This window comes from Canis aureus, chromosome 23, assembly GCF_053574225.1.
Source record: "Canis aureus isolate CA01 chromosome 23, VMU_Caureus_v.1.0, whole genome shotgun sequence".
NCBI lineage: Eukaryota > Metazoa > Chordata > Mammalia > Carnivora > Canidae > Canis > Canis aureus.
This window is the reverse complement of record NC_135633.1, coordinates 22,495,254-22,515,206: the sequence shown is the minus strand read 5'-3', so window position 1 is coordinate 22,515,206 and position 19,953 is coordinate 22,495,254. Positions and strand designations below refer to the sequence as shown.

The window sequence follows — 19,953 nt, the reverse complement described above, 5'->3', positions numbered from 1 at the left end:
CTTACAACCTTGTTTAAAAGCTTGTAGTTCCCCCTCCATTACACCTACAGAAAATATTTTATCCCCTGCCTGGCAGTCAATAGTTTTATTTTTTTTAATAAATTTATTTTTTATTGGTGTTCAATTTGCCAACATACAGAATAACACCCAGTGCTCATCCCGTCAAGTGCCCCCCTCAGTGCCCGTCACCCATTCACCCCAACCCCCGCCCTCCTCCCCTTCCACCACCCCTAGTTCATTTCCCAGAGTTAGGAGTCTTTATGTTCTGTCTCCCTTTCTGATATTTCCTACCCATTTCTTCTCCCTTTCCTTCTATTCCCTTTCACTATTATTTATATTCCCCAAATGAATGAGAACATATAATGTTTGTCCTTCTCCAATTGACTTACTTCACTCAGCATAATACCCTCCAGTTCCATCCACGTTGAAGCAAATGGTGGGTATTTGTCATTTCTAATGGCTGAGTAATATTCCATTGTATACATAAACCATATAATTTAGTTCTACCTATGTGAATGTGTCTCACATTCCTCTCTACGAGGTGTCCATATAGACCTTCATAGATTTCTCCCCCTTTCCTACATCTCATTGCTTGGATTGTTGCCTTTTCCATCAGTGGAATGTTGTCTTCTCTCAACATGTGTAAATTCGGGATCCCTGGGTGGCGCAGCGGTTTGGTGCCTGCCTTTGGCCCGGGGCGCGATCCTGGAGACCCGGGATCGACTGCATGGAGCCTGCTTCTCCCTCTGCCTGTGTCTCTGCCTCTTTGTCTGTCTCTGTGTGACTATCATGAATAAATAAATAAAATCTTTAAAAAAAAAATCTGTAAATTCTATTTATTGCTCTTCATTCTACCAACACTGATGTCTCCAGGACATGTTCTTCAGTAATCCTGAAACATGCAGTCCATTCCCCTGCTTATAAAATCACAGCTCTAAATCATTTTACCAAACAAAGAATCAGATGACTATATTGAGTTTTACATTATTTTCCTGCTTATTCTTTTGGATTATCTTTTATAGATATGTGAGCATCTTCTGTTAATGATTGGGAACTCTCCTGGAGGACAAACTTTCTGTCCTTCTATGCCTCGTCCAGAGTAAAAGGAAGCAAGATTTCACATAGAATAACCATTCATACAGTCTCAGGAGTAAAACTGAAATTTCAAGTTGTCATTCTTCACTTATTTTTTTTTTCATTGTGTCCTATTTGGGCCAGAAAATATTGAATATATACTTTGAATACACACATAAGTGTGTGCGCGCACACACACACACACACACACATTTCCTTGGCTTATTGTCTCTTCCTCTATCTTCAAAGACAATAGAAGGGATTGAATCTTTCTCAAGTCTCATTATTCTAACCTCTATAGTCACATATCTCTCTCTGATTCTGAACTTTTCTATCTCCCTCTTCCTTTAAAGACTACTGCAATTACTTCAGAATCACCCAGATAACCCATTATATTTTAGTCAAGTGATTAGCAGCCATAAATCTCCTTTGACATATAATTTATGCATAGATTCCAGAGATTAAGATATGCATATCTTGGACGGCCTGGGTGGCTCTGCTTAGCACCGCCTTCAGGCTAGGGCCTGATCCTGGAGACCTGGAGTCAAGTCCCAAGTCAGGCTCCCTGCACGGAGCCTGCTTCTCCCTCTGCCTGTGTCTCTGCCCTCTGCCTTTCTCTCTCTCAATCTCTCTCTCTCTCTCTCTCTCTCTCTCTGTGTGTTTCTCATTAATAATAAATAAAATCTTAAAAAAAAAAAAAAGAAAGGTAGCTGGATGACTTAAAAAAAAAAAGAGAGAGATATGCATATCTTTGAGGGGTCATTCAGTATTCCAGCAACCCTAATCATTCCCTGGATCCTTCCCAGGATCTTCCCCAGTCTGCCTCCCCAAGACTCCTATCATTATTACTACATGCAGATTACACTCACAGGTACCTTACTCTGATGCTAGGAAACCAATAAAGGGCTTGAAGAGGATAGTTCCAAGCTGAGAACAGAAAAAAACAGGAGGTAACACAACACAATTGGGGAGCACATGTAAAAAGAAAGAGAAGGGTACTCAGACAAGAGATGAAGCACAGGAACAAAGAAATTTAATTCAAACAGAAGAGACAAACACACCTGGACAGCATAGCCTTTTATTTCTCATTGTTTTTCTCAGGGGATGGAAAGACTGAAAATTGAGGGCTCTAAAATCCAGAGGGACTCCAGGGAAGCTCCAGTCACCAGTCAATACTATTAGTATTAGTATACAAATGTTTACATTAATGTTTTTCTAGTCTAGAAATGGCATCATACACAAACATGGTATGATTCAGGATTTGGGACAGAGGAGAAATTAGGGAGTGCTGGGATTCTCCAGGGTATGGCCTGTGTAGGCTAGTCATTTATAGACACTCAAAAACTAATTTTTGAAAGAAAAACAAATTAAAGTTAACTAGGTTCCAGGTACTGACTTTGAAGAATGGTATGATAATAACCCTTTAAACTCTAGATCCCAACGGCCCCTGGGTGTCTCAGTTAGTTAAGCATCTGGTTCTTGATTTCAGCTCAGATCTTGATCTCATGGTCATGAGTTCAAGCCCCATGATGGGCTCCACATTGGGGATGGAGCCTACTAAAAAACCCCTCTAGATCCCAGATATTTATGTGAGTGTTTGGAGAAAGACAGTTGATTAATTATGGATGTGGGTGAGTTCCAAATGATATGGTTGTAGGACAGATATTAATATTACCTATTTCACTGAATGAGGCTAGATATAAGTCTCTACTTATCTATACTGAGGTACATCTTTGAAGAATCTTTGACTTCTAAGCAAGATGAGTTAATCTTTTATATAAACCAATAATCCTTATGTATCCTTTCCTTCAGGACATATAATGCAATAGATTTTTAGGGGCAATGAAGGGGTGAAGAGAGAGCATTAAGGTAAAAAAAGAAGCAGAAGTTTGAAGACAGACACTAGGCAGATGATGAAGCCCTAGAGGAAAAACTTTAGACAAGAAAAAGGATGAGAGGAAAAGAGAAGAGAGAGTGGGATTGAAGGCATGGAAGAGAGCTTATATTAGGGCAGGAGATGCAAAAACTAGTTCAATGGAAACTCTCAGGCTAAGGAGGAGCCTCTGAGTTGGTCCTCACCACCACTGTCCCACCACCCCCCGTTAGTGTCTATCAATAGATTTCTTCTCTCTGGCTCTATGCCAGAGCATTTCCTTATGTGCCTTAAATCCTTGTGTTGAATGGAAGTATATGGGCCCAAATGGCAGGGCAGAGATTTGAAACTAAGGGAGGAAAGAACATACAAGGGAGGAGAATCCATAGTCCCAAAGGAGAAGAGGAAACAAAGACCTATGAAGCAAGGCTCAAGACTCAATACTATATATTGAGGAAGGCTGAGCTGTGTACGAAATGCAGAATTGAAAACTGTGGATCTGAGAAGGTGGCCTCAGGGAAGTAAGTCTGAGATCAAATATTTTCAGGATGGAGAGGAGGTTATTAATATTGGGGAATGGGTACAAGGTGAATGGACACCTCTGTAGCAACATTCAAGGAGAGATGAAGGATGAAGGGGAAGAAAGGACTAGGTCGCCAGGGTGAATCGTGTTCTTCTTGTGGAGTGAGATGGGGGAAGAGCAGTTGGAAGGGTCACCTTACAGATGAGGATGAGATATTGATGAGCAACTGATCCTTGGCTTGTAAGGAAGATGCCACAATCATAAATGGCACATGGGTTTTATCCTCAGACATAATAAACAAAGAGGGAAAATGTTATTCTACTGCAGTTGGGGGTCATTTATAAAGGATAAAGTTCTTGGATGGAACAATCAGGTAAAGGACTCAAAAACAGGTGAAAAGAGGAATTCATTGGGATAGAAGGAACAGTTTTTCAGGTAATTTCCCCAAAGCTGAGAGAAGCAAGAACTAGAGGACAAGACAATTGGGCATACAAGGAGTGGGAGTTCTGATAACAGGGGCTGCGGGAGAGAAAACTGCAAGTGGAGCTCTTAGGGATGCTCCCTAGTTTGGGGGCATAGCAACATCAAGGGTGCCTGAACTGGAGTGAAACCACAAGTCCCAGGGATTAGCAATAGGGAAGTACTGTGAACAAAGGCTGCCTTGGAGGTTGATTATGTAGAACTGAAGTCAGAGAAGAATAGTTTACTCAGGGCCCCCCCCCCCCCCCCCCCCCGATGCAATCCAGGAAGTTGGGAGCATGTGTGGTGAATGCACATGATGAGTGATGCTGGAGGAAGGATGGGTGCAACAAGTGGCACAGGCCTCAGACTAGAAGAGGGTGTGAGAACAGAGGGTCTGTGACTGTGAACCCATGATTTTAATGACACAAGTGTGTGTCCCTGATGGTGGGAATTTATGTGGCTGTGTGAGTGGAAACTTACCTATTCTTTCATTTTTGTTAACATCCACTACATGTCAACTCTATCCCAGACACCAGTAAATAAGACACAGCGACGACCCTTAAGGAGCTCACAATATATTGGGCCTGAAAAGATTTCAGTGTGATAAGTGCTAGAGAGATACTGGTATTTGCAGGGGAACATAGGTGCATGAAAGGAGCACACGACTCAGCCTCAGGAAAGTCTTCCTGAATGAGAACTATAAATGGGGTAGATAAAAGTGAGGATGGAGTTAGAAGAAGCAGAACATATAAAAGACCACAGAGAAAGAAGAACAGGCACAGAGACAAGCATTTGATCCAGTATTAGCAGAGAAAGCAGGGCACATACTTGTGTGAATCTTTCAGGCAGTGGGAAATTATTATCTGCAATCAAGTAAATACTGTGCTCAAAAGTGTCTTTAGGAAACATGACTTCTATATGGAGGCTGCTTTCTAGACTGGGAGGACTGCAGACTAGTTACAGGGAGTGGGGCAAGTGTTTGGATAAGTGGATCTGAAGTCAGCCTGGAAACAATGTAGATGACAAATATAGATTTGGGAGGGACTAGCACATGCCCACTAAGTGAAGCCCAGGCAGTGTACCAGATTAGTTAGGCTGAGTGGGTGGTGAGGAGGCCCATAGGAAACACCAACAGTAAGCCATCCTGCTGGGACAGAGTAACGCTTGATGAGACTGGAAAGGAAGGCCAGAAAACAAGAGAAGAACCAGTGGAAGGTAGAGAAATGAAACCTAAAGAAGTATTTATGGAAGGACTGACTTTGAAGGAAAGAAGAAAGAACAGTAAGTGGTGGGACAGGTTAGTAGAATAAGATATTTTTATGAGAGCTGAGGAGGTAGGAGAGAAAGGGGATTCAGAAAATAGATGGGGAAATTATTCTTTTAGACATATGTACATACATACATACTTAAACACATATGCATATATATACATATGCACATATGCAAAGATATGTGTCTCTGTGTGTTTATCCAGCTGGTTTTAAAAATAATTTAAGATCACACACACACAAAAGTAACTATGTGAGATGATGGATGTTAATTAACTTGATTGTGGCAATAATTTCACAGATGTATGCATATTCTAAATCACCACATTGTATATTTTAAATATATACAATTTTGTATTTGCCAATTATTCAAAAAATTGCATTTAAAAAACAAACTGGAGATTTATTTTGAGAAAATTGATGTTTTAACAATCATTTGGTCCTCTGACTTGTGTACATGGTGTACATCTTCATCTATTTATGTTCTAAAAAATCTCTGCCACATTTTGTAGTCCTCAGTGTAGAGGCTTTGCAAATTTCAATTACATTTATTTTTTAAGTATGTGATTTTAACATATATTTTGTATGCTTTTATGTTTGTATTAAAATGGAACTTCTAAAATGTAATTTTCCAGTTTGCTGCCAGTATAGAAAATTATAACTGATTTATATTATCTCTAAATAAATAAATAAAATAACTTGAAGGAGCTTTTTTATGGCTAGGTAATGTAAAATATATTCTGGTTCTGATAAATGAACCACTGAAACACAGGAGAAACATTCATACCACTTTGTCTAAAACTGGAGGAAATGAGAGAAGAATGGGTGCAGAGATAAGATAAAGGTATGAGAGTGGAATAATAATATGAGGAGTTGGCTTCTGACAAAATTGAAGTCTGGGTAATATAGGAGGAAAGTTCTGTTGAGAGAGGAATAGGAATTTGGGCAGTGGTAAAAGTTATATGTTTATTGTGAGGATAATTGGATGGGACTAAGGTGTCAAGTGGCCTAATTTGTAGTAAAGACTATTTGTATGGTCGGTATTTTCTCCACATCCTGACCATGTGAGCTGAGGATAACAGTGGTTAGATTTAGTGGAAGTCTGAGCATTTCCGGAGAGAATGCTGCAGAAACCAGTTGGAACTGAGAAGCTATTGATCCTAGCAGAAGGGATGGGCATTTAGACTACATAGGAAAGAAAGGTAAAAAGTTCTTGTCTCAGTGGCTCACAAACCTTAGCATGACTCAGAGTCAGCTGGTAGCCTTGCTAAAAAGTATATTGCTGCCTCCAAATCCAGTTAGTGATTCATTGGATTTGTGGTAGGGTTCAAGAATCTGCAGGTTCCCTGATGATGCTGATGACACTGGTCTGAGGACCTCACCTTCTGAAGCATTATTCCATACCTTTCTTCTTCTTCCCGATGATAGCACCATGTTTCAGAGACAGATGGGTGACTCAGGGAGCACCACACAACTTAATAAGGCTCCCAAAGACAAAATTTAATGTAATATACCAGTGGGACAACAATTACGCTCATTTTAAAGATAAGAAAAATGTTACTTAGAAAACTGACAGTGGAGTTGTCCAAAATCACTCAGTCTAGTTGATACAGCAGACCCAGGTTGGTGTTTTGTTTTGTTTTGTTTCACATAATATCTAGTGTTCTTTCTATTTTTTTAAAAGATTTTATTTATTTATTCAGGAGAGTCAGAGAGAAAGAGAGAGAGAGAGAGGGAGGGAGGGAGGGAGAGACACAGGAAGAGGGAGAGGCAGGCTCCATGCAGGGAGCCTGATGTGGGACTCGATTCCGGGACTCCAGGATCATGCCCTGGGCTGAAGGCAGGCGCTAAACCACCGAGCCACCCAGGGATCCCCTCCAGTATTCTTTCTAAATGTCGTGGCTGCCTTGACTGCCTCCATCTTTGTCAGAGCATCTGTGATAGGGGGGAAAGAGATGTAATATCTGCAGTGGATTGCATTGTCCCCAATCCTACGCTTCCACGAGATGTGCTATGCAGAGGCAGTTGCTCTGTGGTGTGGCCCTTCTGTGCAGAGCCTGGGCCTCTTGCAGAGCTCATCACTGTTCACATACCTATAGAGGGCAGCCCGGGTGGCTCAGCGGTTTAGCACCGCCTTCAGCCCAGGGCATGAACCTGGAGTTGCAGGATCAAGTCCCACGTCAGGCTCCCTGCATGGAGCCTGCTTCTCCCTCTGCCTGTGTCTCTGCCTCTTTCTCTCCTCTCTGTGTATTCTCATAAATAAATAAATAAAATCTTTAAAAAATAAATAAATAAACTTAAAAAAAAAACACCCATACCTATAGAGATTATAGAGATTGTTTTTGGTGTTATAGCTATTCCTGTTCTTTTCAGAACCTGTGGTACTCTACTGAGTCTGGCAATGTCTTTAAACCCTATGAAAGTCCTAGAACCATATTAAAAGCCTCTGAATAAGAGCACAGAGTCTTTCTGTGGGCAGGGTCTATAACTGTGCACATTGTGCAGAGCCTCTGTATAAGTATCCAAAGAGAATATACCTGTGCAAAGCCCATAGGGGTTGTAGGATCTGTGAGTGTGTGCAGACCATGTGGCTGCTTGCAAGCCTTTATGTGCACTCTGCTGGTATATACAAAGTCTGAAGCTAGGTTGCCTCTCTGCACAGGTGAAGAAAATCATGGCCCTTTCATCTGCCACCAGCCCAGCTGCTGTGAATGACTCTGACACTCGAGTGGCCGGTTGCCTCCTCATTGGCATCCCTGGGCTGGAGCATCTGCACATCTGGCTCTCTATCCCCTTCTGTACTATGTATGCAGCTGCCCTGGCAGGCAATGGCATTTTAATTTGTGTCATCCTCTCCCAGCCAAGCCTGCATGAGCCCATGTACATATTCCTGTCCATGTTGGCCAGTGCGGATATCTTGCTCTCCACTTCCACCATGCCCAAAGCACTGGCCAACTTCTGGCTGGGTTCAAGCCATATTTCCTTCGATGGCTGCCTCACCCAGATGTTCTTCATCCATTTCCTCTTCGTGGCTGACTCTGCGGTCCTGCTGGCCATGGCCTTTGACCGCTTTGTGGCTATCTGCTACCCTCTGCGATATTCCACAATCCTGACGAAGATGGTCATTGGGAAGATCGTTGCTGCCACCCTGACCCGCAGCTTCATCATCATGTTTCCATCAGTCTTTCTTCTCAAGCGCCTGCACTATTGCCGGATAAACATCATTGCACACACTTTTTGTGAGCACATGGGCATCGCCCGTCTGTCCTGTTCTGATATCTCCATCAATATCTGGTATGGGTTGGCAGCTGCTCTACTCTCCACAGGCCTGGACATCATCCTTATCACTGTTTCCTACATTCACATCCTCCAAGCTGTCTTCCACCTCCCTTCTCAAAATGCCCGGTCCAAGGCCCTGAGCACGTGTGGCTCCCATGTCTGTGTCATCCTACTCTTCTATATCCCTGCCCTCTTCTCTGTCTTTGCCTACAGATTTGGTAGGAAACGCATCCCACGCTATGTCCATATCCTCTTGGCTAACCTCTATGTGGTCATCCCACCTATGCTCAATCCCATTATTTATGGAGTGAGGACCAAGCAGATTTGGGAAGGGGTTAAACAGATGTTTTCACATCTTGTCCAGGAATCTAAATAAATGTTCCTAACTTGACCTCAACTTAATCCCTTTTTTTATCTATCAGTCGTTCCTATATTCACACTATCCTCATATCCACATCTTCCAAGTATTGCCGTGTTATTATCATCTATGTCCTAATTTATTTAAGTACACGCTCTACTCAAATCTCCCTTTGCTTTCTTTTTTTAGAAATCTACAGTAATACCCACCCCACTTACTTCCACCTATGACTCAATACCTTCTGATAACCCACCGTCTCAAAAAAAAAAAAAAAAAAAAAAACTGATTAGGGGAATTGTGATAATTTGTTTAAATCTACCATTCAAATAAGACCTTTGTAAGCATCCACTTGCATTTTCTCCTTAACGTGTGTATAAGAATATGTACTATAGAATATATACAACACATACAATATATATACAAATATATATCACATAGCATATATATACAGTGCTTACTATATAATAAATGCTTTGCAAATATAGTTTTACTTGTATTGTTTTAAGTATTATTAATTATTAATTAATAGCTTATTACCTCATAAATAATAAAAGTTGTACTGAGACAAACCATAAGAGACTCAATCATAGGAAACAAACTGAAAGTTGCTGGAGGGGAGGTCGTTGAGGGGTTGGGGTTACTGAGTGATGGGCTATAACGAAGGCATGTGATGTAATGAGCACTGGGTGTTATATAAGACTGATGAATCACTAAACTCTACCTCTGCACCTAATAATACACTATATATTAACTAATTGAATTTTAAAAAGTTGTCCTGAGACCCAAGAGGATTACATAACCATACATGAATTTTATTTCTACATAGAGGAATAGGAAAGAGAACAAGTTTTAAAAAAGAATTAATTTAATATTTATAATAACTGAATTCATCCAAATACAATTTTAAAATATAAAAATTAAATGCACTTAGAAATTATTGTAGACATTGATTTAAGTACACCTACTAAAAAAACACATAGACTTCATTGATGTTTTGCAGATGTACCAAGTTCATCTCCTCCTCAGGTCTTGGTAACTGTCAGTCTGTTGCCTGAAACACCCTCTTCCTATATCTTTACATGACTCACTCCCTCCTTTCATTCAGTTTTCTGTTTATATGTCTCTTCCACAGAGATACCCCTATGATCTTCCCATAATAAATGCCTCCCTTTTTTTTTCTTGGCAAAAAAAAAATCCCCCAAATCAAAACCAAAACCAAGAAAAAGAAAACACAACATAAGCAAAATCAAAATTCAGTGTAAAACTGTGAAGAAATATTTTCAAATTTTATTACAGATGAATGATTAATTTTTCCTAGTATATAAGGAGCCCTAAAATGTAGGGAAGAAATGATCAAGAGTCTGATGAAAGAAGACAAAGTCAATTGGAATATGCCTAACCATTAACAAGAGAAAATGAAATAGGACTACACCAAAATTCAATTTCTCACCTGTCAGATTGACTTAAATTAAAAAGATTAACACTGTGTTGGCAAAGAATTAAGAAAACAAGCTCTCTCATACACTGCTCATGAATATAAAATATGACAGAATTTTTGTGTAATTTGGAAATCTCTTGAAAATTCTTATGTATTTGTCCTTTGATCTAGCAACCACAAGGGAAATTGCCTTTTAAACCTATCTTCACAGGTACAAAACAACATATGCACAAAGTCAGTAATTATGGTAAAATTTTTAAAATACTAAAGTATTTGAAAACTTAAATGGAGCCTGAATCCCTGGGCCCCAGTGCTTACTAGGAGTGCTATCTTCCCCAAGTTCCACAAAGGCTTTAAAGCCACACAGAGTTGACTTAGAGGAAGTCACTCTATTCAGTACATACTAGCTATTTGTCTCTAGGCAATATATTGAACCTCTTTAAACTTCTTTCCTTTCCTATAAAATGTAGTAACACCCACTTCAGAGATGCTTTGATTATTAAAGAGATTAGCCTGACATAACAAAATAAATGGTGTTTCAATGGATATTTTGTTGCTATCAAACTTGACACCGTTCAGGTGCATGGGTGGCTCAGTCAAGTGTCCAACTCCTGATTTTGGCTCAGGTCATGATCTCAGTGTCCTGGGATAAAGCACCCAGCTCTATATCAGACCCTGTGCTCATCAGGGTGTCTGCTTGAGATTATCTCTCCCTCTCCTTCTGCTCCTTCCCCTCACCCTGCTCTCTCTCAAATAAATAAGTAAATATTTTTAAAAATCTATCACTGTTATAAAATAGCTGGAGTTTGTGTATATTTATGTGCATCTTGGGAGTCCTGTATTTCTGTAAGTTAAATACCTAAAAGTGGAATAGCTACATGATACATTATGCATTTTTAAAATTTTAATAAATTATGCTTTTATTGAGAAGGTTTTTAAAAAATCTTTATTATCAAAAAGCTTTTTATAAAAGCTTTATTATTATTTTGCATATTATTGTTCATATCAATTATGATTTGAAATAAATAACACTAGGATATCTGTTCCATGTTTAGCAAATTTTTGGTAACTGCTTTGGTAACTTTTGGTAATGTATTCTTTTTTTTACTCCTTCACCCCTCAGTCTGAATAACCTTGAAGAAATTGAGAGCTTTGAAGGCTCTGAAGGAAACAGAATCTCACCAATCTGAATTAGGAAACAGTTGCTAATTAAGAACAAGGAAGGAGGTCTGTGTCATCATCCTGGACCTCCTACAGTACGCTTGAGCACCAACTATGCCCCCAGCATTCAGAGAGGCTGCATCCTTGGAATCTGGGAGCGGTAAGAGTCAACCAAGGAAAAAACAAACCTATATTACTGTATACCATGTACTGGATCAATACCTAGAACACTCTATCCCTTTTTCCATCTGGCCATCTGGGCTGAACTTCAGGTTACTGAAGCTAAGTCCTAGACAGGAACTTCACAATAGTCAGGAAATATTGTCAACGATTTGGAAATGGGAGAAAAAGATGACTGGTATTCTTGGAGTGGAATTTTGGACGTTGTCAAACAGACTCTCTGGGAATTACCTGATTCTATAAGGATGTACTACCGTGATCATCTTTGATTAACTGGGGTCTAGGCTATTTTGCAACCCTACAAATTGTAGAAAATGTTAACAAAGCAAATGTTTTCTTCCTGGAATTACAAATGATTCTTGTTCATGGCATATAAAATTAATTGTGTATGCTAGAGTATACAAATTTCTTGTCAACTGCTGGCTCTCTCCAGAGTAATCCATAAATAACCTGTTGATAAAATAAGGCAAAGTTTTATCTTAATACAATGAGGAAGAGTCTTCAGAGGGAGAATGGTAAAGTTAAGATGTTTATGAAAATTTGGAGTTCTTTTCAAGATGAGTCTTGCAGTTCAGAGACTTAATTAAGATTGGGTATGGATGGGCAGCTTGGGTGGCTCAGTGGTTTAGTGTTGCCTTCAACCCAGGGTGTGATCCTGGAGACCTGGGATCGAGTCCACATCGGGCTCCCTGCATGGAGCCTGCTCTTTCCTCTGCCTGTGTCTCTGCCCTTCTCTCTCTGTATGTCCCTGATGAATAAATAAATAAAATCTTAAAAAAAAAAAAAAAAGATTGGGTATGGATAACAGCTTAAGATTGATGGAAACAGTAAGGTAAGAAGAATTTTGAGGTAAGGAGGCTTGAAAAGTCTTGAGGAGTAAATTCTTCTATTGAAGTATTGAGCAAATGGATCACATATAAATGTATTTCCAGGTTGAATAATAAACTTATTTGAAATTTTTACTTTGCTAGGCAAGAGCCTCCTAAAATAGTAAAATCATGTTGGAATAGTAAGGTTTTGCTAATGTAGAGAGTAAACTATATAAGATATAGAATGTTGCAGTTCTCATTCCTGAAGTCATATTTTATTTGAACTGATTTTACTACTTTACTGGTTCCTTCCTTAATTAATGAAGTAAGTAAATCTCTGACATGTATTTTTTTCAGAATTGTATAAATGTGGATTTTCTGTTTTAAATCCTTTAATGAGAAAGGAGATGAGAGCCTGGGAGAATGGGGGAGAGAATAGATTACAGAGCATTAAAGACTCACATAAAAAAAAAAAAAACTCACATAAATTTAAAGTGAAGTGTGTGGGGTGGGGGAGGGAAGGGGTTGTTTCTCCAATCATGGTCAGCTAACTGGATAAAGAGGAGCAGCAAAGAGTCAAGTAAAAATAGGGTTGGCATTTTGCTAAGAACCTACAAAGAAGGCGGGGAATAATAACAAAGTCTTTGAATGAACACATCAAAGAGTGATTAGAATAGAGGAATTTAAACTGAGAAAATTGGAGAGTAGTGCAGACATGGAGGGGGTGCTGTGCACAGAGAATCAATGGTAGGAACCAGTTTGATTATGGTGGGATCAAAGGAAATTATAGTGATGGCACCTAGAGGAAGAGTGAAATAATTGAAACTAAGGTCACAGAAAGGTTTTGTATTTATTGGTGACAATGGGATGTGTAGGATGACCACGGAGGGAGAGGCTGAGGAAAGATGAAAGACAAGCTTATTTTAGGAAAGGTAGTGAAGAGGACTGAAGGTCAGCATAAGCAAGGATCCTCTATGAATTGAAATATCAAGAATCATGACAAAAGAATTAAGGAGAGCGAAAGAGAGACAGAGACAGAGATAAAGAACCAGGAGTGAGACCAAGAAAGTAAAGAGAATATTCCAAGAAATTGACAATACAGGGAATTTTACTGAATGACGACTGAATCCCAGATTGTCTAATGAAGGATTTCAAAAACTGGAGAGGGGTGGAATATCGAATCAAAACTAGGGATATAGGGCAGCCCAGGTGGCTCAGCGGTTTGGTGCCGCCTTTAGTCCAGGGCATGATCCAGGGCAGGATCGAACCCCACGTCAGACTCCCTGCATAGAGCCTGCTTCTCCCTCTGCCTGTGTCTCCGCCTCTCTCTCTGTGTCTCTCATAAATAAATAAAATCTTAAAAAAAAAAAAAAGAACTAGGGATATATAGGACTTTATGGAGATGAGAGTCTGAGCAATAACTTTGAATCATGAGTTTCTTGCATGAGACATAACAGGGAAAAAAATGCTTACTGACATTATTCCTAATGGTCTCAAAGCAGTAAGTGGTGGTGAGTATCCTGAGTGGGGAGATGTGATGGGTCAGTCCAGGGGAACTCATTGTTGTCTGCTCCAGCCTCTGGAGTTGTGGAGGCTGGGGAAGGGCTGGTCTTCTCTGAAGCAAGGGATCACTCTCTTGATTCTTGGGGCATCACTCCAACATTTCATTCCCTTTTATTTTTTTTAAATATATAGATTTTATTGATTTACTTGACAGAATGAGAGCACAAGCATGGGGAACAGCAGAGGGAGATGGAGAGGCAGACTACCCCCGACTGAGCAGGGAGACCTATGTGGGGTTCCACCCCAGGACCCTGAGATCATGACCTGAGCCAAAGGCAGACACTTAACATATTGAGCTACCCAGGCACACCCATTTAATTCCCTCTGCCTTAAATGCACAACGTTAGACTCCAGGACCTCTTAGGTGCTTACAAAATATTTGAATCCGGGATCCCTGGGTGGCGCAGCGGTTTAGCGCCTGCCTTTGGCCCAGGGCGTGATCCTAGAGACCCGGGATCGAATTCCACGTCGGGCTCCTGGTGCATGGAGCCCGCTTCTCCCTCTGCCTGTGTCTCTGCCTCTCTCTCTCTCTCTCTCTGTGACTATCATAAATAAATAAAAATTAAAAAAAAATATTTGAATCCTAAAAACAATATTCCCCATAATATAGGGGAAAGATAAGTTATAAAACCCAAGTTAATCAATACTTAACTGCTTCAATTCAACTCTCCTAGTTAATTATTTTGAACATATGGGATGTGGGCATGTTTTTCTTTGTTTTAAATCATAGAGGAAAAATAAACATCCCTGAGGCCAAGACCTCGGTATCACCCTCTACTGGCCTCTGATAATTTCTAAGCCCTTGGTATTTGCTGTTCTTCAAGATCCTGTCACAGTTCTTCTTTGCTTGAGAAAGGCATTTCTTCCTCTCAATTTTCTGATTTGGTGTTGCAGCATTCCTGACAAAACCAGAGATTGAGAATGACTGGATGTACTTTGAATACCTCCCTATAGCAGGCTTTTCTGTCTCCTCCTGTCCCTTTGAGACTCTGCCCCATTCCATTCTTTCCTCTTTTACCCTTCCTCCACTCCTAGAAGTTTTCCTTGCTCTCTATTCCAATTGACATAAGCAGGTATAGATGAGTGAAGCCAGGTGTCCTTCACCCTCCCTTCTGAGAGTTTCACCTCCCCTATTAGACTTCTGCAGTGTACTCTTGTTGAGTGGAAAAATGTAGGGGAGTTTATAAGTTTAAAGTGTGACCCAAGCTTGGGGGAGAGAGCACAGGAAAGCTGATCTTGGGGCCATAAAGTAACTGTATAAAGGCTATTGTTCAGCAGACTGATACAGAAAGCTAAATGGCCAGCAGCCCACATTTCTCTTTCTGACCCAGGAGATAGACTTAGTTTCTTTCCTCCTCCCGTCCCTTCTATCTTTCCTTCCTTCCTTCCTTCCTTCCTTCCTTCCTTCCTTCCTTCCTTCCTTCCTTCCTTCCTTCCTCCCTTCCCTTCCCTTCCCTTCCCTTCCCTTCCTCTTTTCTTTCTTTCAATTTCAATAAGAGCTTTATTGAGATAAAATTCACATGGCACACAATTCATTTATTTTGGGTGCATGAGTATTTCTTATTATGTTCATAAAGCTGTTGTCACTATCACCACAACCAATTTTAGAACATCTGCATTACTCACCTCCCTCAACAAAACCAGTATCCCTTTTTCTTCCATCCCACCTCCCAGCCCCAGGCAACCACTAAACTACTTTCTTTTTATGGATTTTTCAATTCTGGAAATTTCATATTAATGAAATCATACAATGTGATCTTTTCTGACTGGTTTCTTTCTCTTAGTATGCTATTTTCAAGATTCATCCATGTTGTTGTATGTATCAGTCTTCATTCCTTTAGATGGCTGCATAATGTGCTGCTGTATGAATATACCCCCCCCTTTTTTTTTATCAATTTATACATTAATGGATGTTAATGCAAGGACACAGGAATTACTAATCCTGAGACTCCTTTTACTATATATCCCCCACTGACTTGGAGACCTTGCCAAGTTCTCCATGTCCATTCCTGTTGATCATGACTCCTTAAAACCCAGATCAGTGTTATCTGCTAACTGCTCAATATCCCATCTTCTTTGTCCTATGATTCTCACAAGGGCTCATATCACACTTCACAAAATGAAGTGATTAACAGTCTCCACTCCAACCCCATCCACTTTCTCCCTCCTATGAGAGGAAAAAGAAAGACAGATCAAGTTCAGAAATCACAGACACATCCCCTCTTAGAAAGGCTTTACTGAGGTCAGAAAAGCAGGACACAGACTGAACTAGAAAAACAAGAGGGGACATAAAAGATACAAAAATCATTCTCACCATCCTCCAAATAGCTTAATGCAAAATCTGTCTTAGATTCACCTTCTTCCTCCCTTCAATTCGCTGCTGTCACAGAGTCTGATCTTGCCACCTCAGCGACTTGCTTCATGGTTACTTCATATTCTCACTCTGTTGCCTTTATCTAGTTTCATCTGGACTGTTTTAATCATCTATGAGTTGGTTTCCCTGGTTTCAGCATTGTGTACTTTCTAGCTACCACCTACCCGGACACCCAAAAGGTCTACCCAAAATACAAATAATTGCAGTTTCTACTGCCTATAAGATAATAAAATCAAACCCCATAGAAGATATCTATTGAATGGAAAGTAAATTAGCAGACACATTACAGGGCAAGACTTATTTAGTACCTGGCATGCCAGTTAATTTTAGGCAAACAATTGTAAGTTGAATTTCTCAGGGTTTCTTTGTAAAGCGGATTTCCTTCTTTCATTATCTTTTCTGTGATAAGCTGAATTTCAGGGGTAAAAACTGAATCTTTAAAGGCCTATGAAGTGTAAGGGTGGGTGGATTGGCTTGCATGAAGCAGGGGTTCTACACTGAGGGGGAAATAAGAGAAAGTAAGAGAAAAACTTAAGAGAACTCAGACTCATTTGAAAGATAAAAAGGCATTTTAAAAAAAGCAAAGAAGTGTGGCCTTTGACCTGCAATTTCGGAGTAGCTAGTCTCTTGAGAGAAAAACAAGTGGGAAAAGAAATGCAAGTTGTATTGAATGGAATCAATTATTCACTGTTTGATTTATTCATCCTCATGTTGAAAAAAGCTTTTGATGAAATGATTTTTGAGCTTATTCTTGTGCTACATACCATCTTTCCTTTACATCTTTTCTGGTCCCAGACCTCAGACTTCTCCTTTAAAAAAAATATTATTCAAGTATAGCTGATATACCATGTCCTGTTAGTTTGAGATGTACAACACAGTGATTCAACAATTCTATATATTACTCAGTGCTCACTATGATAAGCATAGTCACCATCTGCCACCAAAGTTAATATATGTTATTGACTATATTCCCTATACTGCACTTTTTCAACTCTGTGACATTTATTTTGTAATTGGAAGTATGTAATTCTTAATTCCCTTTACCCATTTTGTACCCCTCAATACAAGCCCCAGAACTTCTTTAATATCAGCGCTCCCTTGAGCTTTCTTTCTTTTTTTTTTTTTTTTTTTTAAGATTTTATTTATTTACTCATGAGAGACAGAGAGAGGCAGAGACATAGGCAGACCCCTGGATCACGACCTGAGCCAATGGTAGACACTCAACCACTGAGCCACCCAGGCATCCCTCTCTTGAGCGTTCTCCTTGATCCTTGGCTCTGTGTCTTCAAGGTGTTTTCCCTGGAAAGATGCTCCTTCAGTGTGCTCCTTTGAGCATCACTTCATATTTCTCTTCTTCCTACTTGTATTCTTGATCTCTCAAGTCATCTCTCCTTCATGTCCTTCATTAAGATATGAGAGCAAGAAATCTGGATGTACATCTAGAGTTATTTATCCTTAATCCCCACCTACACATTATCACCAATTTGCATGGAGAGAAAACCAGTGATTTCACAGATCCATTCTTTTAATTTAATTTAATTTTTTATTTAAATTCAATTTGCCAACATATAGTATAACACCTCTTTTAACTAAACTCAAGAGCATCTAGTTAAGCATGTTTTCCTCTGTACTAAAGCAATAGCTAGACATTTATTCTCCCTGGATTTAGGCATTTAGTGATTTCCAGACCTCTTTACCTGCTTACTGCTGCCACGTGATCTTTTCTTACATGACATTTACAAATTTAGAACATATTACTTCCCACCTACCCCGTACCATCACACACACCCCTTATTAAAGGTTTTTAGTGGACTGCCAACAACATTAAGATAATTCAGAGGGGAAAGAATATGGTCCTGGGACAACTGGATATCCACATGCAAAAGAATAAAATTGGACCTCTGTCTCGCACAATAAAAATTAACTCAAAATAGATCATAAACCTGGGGATCCCTGGGTGGCTCAGCAGTTTGGCGTCTGCCTTTGGCCCAGGGCGTGATCCTGGAGTCCCGGGATTGAGTCCTGCGTCGGGCTCCCGGCATGGAGCCTGCTTCTCCCTCCTCCTGTGTCTCTGCCTCTCTCTCTCTCTATGTCTATCATAAATAAATAAATAAATCTTAAAAAAATGCAAAAAAAAAAGATCATAAACTTAAATATAAGAGTTAAATCATACTACTTTAAAATATATATAGGAGCAAAAGAACGACTTTCATCAAAATTCAAAACTTGTTCTTCTAAAGGATGCAATCAAGAAAATGAAGAGACAATCCCTAGTGTGGAAAAAAAATATTTACAAATCATAGAATTCATAAAGGATTGCATCTAGAATATGTATAGAACTCTTAATACCAGGGACACCTGGGTGGCTCAGCAGTTGAGTGTCTGCCTTTGGCCCAGGGTATGATCTCAGGATCCAGGATCGAGTCCCACATTGGGTTCCTTGCAGGGAGCCCGCTTCTCCTGCCTCTCTCTCTCTCTCTCTCTCTCTCACTGTGTCTCTCATGAATAAATAAAAATCTTAAAAAAAAAAAAAAGAACTCAATACTAAAATGACAATCTATTAAAAAAAAAAAAACAGGCAAAGGCTCTGAATAGACATTTCTCCAAAGAAGATATGCAAATGGCAGTAACGTGTATGAAAAGATGCTGAACACCATTAGTTCTCTGGGAAATGCAAATTAAAATACCACTGAAATACCACTTCACACCCACTAAGATGATTATAAAAGACACGGAATAACAAATACTGGCAAGGAAATGGAGAAATTAGAGCCCTCCTACACTGCTGGTGGGAATGTAGAATGGTGCAGTCAGTTCGGAAAAGAGTCTGGAAGACTCTCCAAAGAGTAAATACATGATCCGGCAATTCTATCCTTAGGTATATTCCCAAGAAAAACAAAAAGCCTATGTTTAATAATAATAAAAAAATGTACAAGAAAACTCAGTCATATTATTCATAAAAGCCAAAAAAGTAGAAACAATTCAGAATATCTAAAAACTGATGAATGGATGAACAAATCGTGGAAAATCCATACCATGGAATATGATTCAGCCATCAAAGGAATAAAGTACTCGTAGGTGATACAACAATAATAAACCTTAGAAATAGTATGCTAAATGAAAAAAATCTATGTTGCCTAACCCTCTGTCCTGACTTTTATCTGACACCTTCCTCCCTGTGAGCCCTCCTCCCCCAACCCAACTTCCGGGACCAGGTTAGGTTCATCTCCTCCGTTCCCTTAGGGCAAAAAGTTTGACCTTCCTTTTTCTTTTCAAGAGTTGCTGTGCCATTGAAACCCGCTCTCACACTTCATAAGCTTTGCGTGTATTCACAAGGACCTGAAAACTCATATACACGGTCTCTCACAGAGTACATAGGTCACATAGGTTAAAATCACAGATACAATTAAAAAAAAAAGACTTTTATTTTATTTGACACAGAGAGAGTGTGTGTGCGAGCACAAGCAGGAGGAGCTGCAGAGGGGGAGGGAGGAGCAGGCTTCCCAGTGCGCAGGGAGCCTGATGCGAGGCCTCCATCCCAAGACACTGGGATCATGACCTGAGCCAAAGGCTCTTTACCGCCTGAGCCAC

The 19,953-nt window shown here is 39.9% G+C and overlaps 1 protein-coding gene across 1 annotated transcript; it reads left to right on the top strand.

The window, feature by feature from the left end:
- Nucleotides 1–620: 620 nt before the first annotated feature.
- Nucleotides 621–8,855, top strand: LOC144295146 (olfactory receptor 52B6-like). Its single transcript, XM_077867610.1, has 2 exons — nucleotides 621–642; nucleotides 7,903–8,855. The coding sequence occupies exons 1-2, from the start codon at nucleotides 621–623 to the stop codon at nucleotides 8,853–8,855; spliced, it is 975 nt and encodes a 324-aa protein (XP_077723736.1).
- Nucleotides 8,856–19,953: the final 11,098 nt, after the last annotated feature.

Bases quoted from the DNA above. Each gene is read 5' to 3' on its own strand.
- LOC144295146 (XM_077867610.1), top strand. From the start codon at position 621: ATGTTGTCTTCTCTCAACATGT. The intron at 643-7,902 runs GTAAATTCGGGA...CCACCAGCCCAG, and splicing joins GTTGTCTTCTCTCAACATGT to CTGCTGTGAATGACTCTGAC.